This window comes from Pteropus vampyrus, unplaced genomic scaffold (assembly GCF_000151845.1).
Source record: "Pteropus vampyrus isolate Shadow unplaced genomic scaffold, Pvam_2.0 Scaffold3, whole genome shotgun sequence".
Lineage (NCBI taxonomy): Eukaryota > Metazoa > Chordata > Mammalia > Chiroptera > Pteropodidae > Pteropus > Pteropus vampyrus.
The window spans coordinates 6,446,891-6,449,415 of NW_011888784.1; the positions used below are offsets into that span (position 1 = coordinate 6,446,891).

Here is a 2,525-nt window from a genome sequence, read left to right on the forward strand (position 1 = left end):
TCCGGCAAAAATGGTAGGTAGCCAGGGCAACTGTGACAAATTTTGGATTTCATCCCAGGAGAGTGTGCTGCTGACCTGGGTGGTCTGAGAGGCTCTGGGAAGCTCTCTCCCTGGGTCACAGAGCAAATTTCCCATCCAGCCCAGTGAGCGGTATGAGGAGAACTGCAGCTCTCTGAAGGTTCTGCTAGTTTACCCTTCCACGCTTCTGCACATGCTGTTCCCTCTGCCGGTCACGCAACTAGCTCCTCGCTTTCTTAGCTCATGCCTACTTAGAGTTTTTCATTTCACTCTCACCTGCTTGTGTAAAGCCTTCTCTCCTGGCCCTTGTCCAGGTGCCCACCAGAGTGAGGTATACAGACCCTGGGCTTGCACAGTACCTGGGCTCTAGGACAGCATGCCAGGTCGCAATTATCTCCTTACTCCTCAGCATCCCATTCAAGGGCAGGCAACCATGCCTTATTCATCTCTGTATTCCTAGCACCTACACAGCGCATAGTAGGTCCTCAAGAGGCTGGTTGTAACTAATGAAATGGTGCTACTTGGGAAAGCCTGTGTGTGGTCAGAGATCTTGGGGAGATGTCCTTCAGGAGATGGTGGTAAAGGGGTGGTCTCCGGAGCTCTACTGTCTGGGTCTGTGTTAAGTTCTTTAACCACGTTGGCCTCAGCTTCCTGGTTGTAAAATGGGCTCATCCCGCCTCCTAGGCTTGATGCAGGGAGAAGAAAGTGAGGTGATGAATAGGCACAAAAATGATGTTTTGGTTGTGTCATGCCAGGTGGTTGGACTGGTAGTTTTACCTAAAAGGAGAGCCTCCGCTTGCCCCAACCCTTGTCCCCACCCTGGCCAGGGGCTCACCCACCTAGTTGGTGGCGGGCAGCGCGAGCGGCCAGCACGCCGAGGAGCAGCAGAGCCTTGAGGCCGAGCGCCCCGAGCAGGAGGGCGATCTCCGAGGCTCCGGAGGCGCCATGGAAACGGAACAAGTAGACGCTGGCCTCGGCGCGGCCCAGGCTGTTGGAGGCTGTGCACGTGTAACGGCCGTCGTGGACCAGTGTGGGCAGCTCAGCGGTCACCTGGTGGCCGTGACCCTGACCTGGGCCCTGCGCCGCAGCTGAGCCGTTGCCCTGGGCGGGGCCAGACCAGGAGAGAGCAGGCGGCGGCTCCCCTTCAGCTGTGCAGAGCGCACGGAAGGCATGCGCTGGGCCAGGCAGCACCGAGATGTTGACGATCCGCGGGGCGGCTGCTGGCGGCAGTCAAGGGTGGGGAAGACGTGGGTTGGGGAGGTGGGGGGTGGTGGGGATGCAGGGGTATGGGGGGAGAGCAAACTGTGGTCAGAGGGCACGCATGCGACAGGTAGGGTCAAGGGGTGTCCCTCCCTGTTCCCCTTTGGTTGCCCAGAAAGTTGGAGGAAGTTGGGGGATGCAAAAAGTAGGAGTGGGCACCCTCGTGCCAGCCTGCCTAGGTCCCAATACAGGTGTGGCCTTGGGCAAGCTATTCCACCGCTCTGTGCCTCAGTTTCTCTATGTATAAAATGGGGATCGCTTACCTTATGAGGTTGGTGAGAAGGTTTGGCAAGCTAATACGTATGAGGGTACTTGGGCTAGGGCTTGGCCCATAGCAGATGCTCACTAAATGGCCGTTATTATTATGGGAGTGCAGGTTGGGGGCAGTCTCCTGGCGATTTCAAGGGCACCTCCCACAACCAGACAACTTCATGGAGAGCTAGAGCTGAGACCGATTCACTGAATCGTGGGCCTCTGTTGGGTAGGAGCCCACCCTGGGGAGAAACTGAAATGCACTCAGAGAGACAGCTCAGCCAGCCTACGTGCACGTGGGAAGTTCTTGGCAGAGTCAAACTCAAACCCAGAACTCCTGGACCCACCCATAGCAGGGGGCTCAGGACTTTTAAAAGCTCTACAGATAATTCTGATGGATAGCCAGGGCCGAGAATAATGCTCTAGGGAGGGGGACTCCAGTTCCCACATCTTTATATTTCAGGGTCTAGCAAAGTGCTAGGCACTGGGGGGGGGGGTGGGGGTGGGGGAGGGGAGGAGTCTCCCTGTGCACCCCCACAGCCGCCTTTCGGTGCACACAGCACTCACCCCATTGCAGCCCTTGCCATATTTAGGATTATTATTCATTCGTTGTTTTTTTTTTTCACTCTTTGAGAGCTTCATCACAATGCTCACTCCAGGGCCCGACCCAGCCTTCCCAGGGCCAGGATTCTGAATTTTTGACAAGTTCTCGGGCGGCCCATAACCACTGACAGGTGTGACCTCCCGGCCCCCCCACCCCCATCAAAGGTATGCGTCTTGTTTCCCCTTCGGATCCCAGCAGCGGAAACGTGCCAGGCACTTAGTAAGCCCTCCGGGGAAGGGCGGGAGGGCGGGGAGGGAAGGACGGCGCCGCGCCGGCCAGGCAGCTCCAGACCCCGCCGCGCTCACCCGTCACGCGGAGCCGGACGCCGTGGCGGCTCTCGTAGCGGTCGTGGATGTCGCCGGCAAACTCGACGCGGCAGAAGTAGCGGCCG

At 58.1% G+C, this 2,525-nt stretch overlaps 1 protein-coding gene across 1 annotated transcript in view; it reads right to left on the minus strand.

Moving 5' to 3' along the window:
• SIGLEC15 (sialic acid binding Ig like lectin 15) overlaps positions 1–2,525 on the minus strand; it is a 17,181-nt gene that overhangs the window by 3,680 nt on the left and 10,976 nt on the right. Inside the window, exon 4 of the mRNA XM_023532057.1 lies at positions 854–1,235. Within this exon, the coding sequence (XP_023387825.1) occupies positions 854–1,235 (382 nt within the window). The remainder of the gene's footprint in view (positions 1–853; positions 1,236–2,525) is intronic.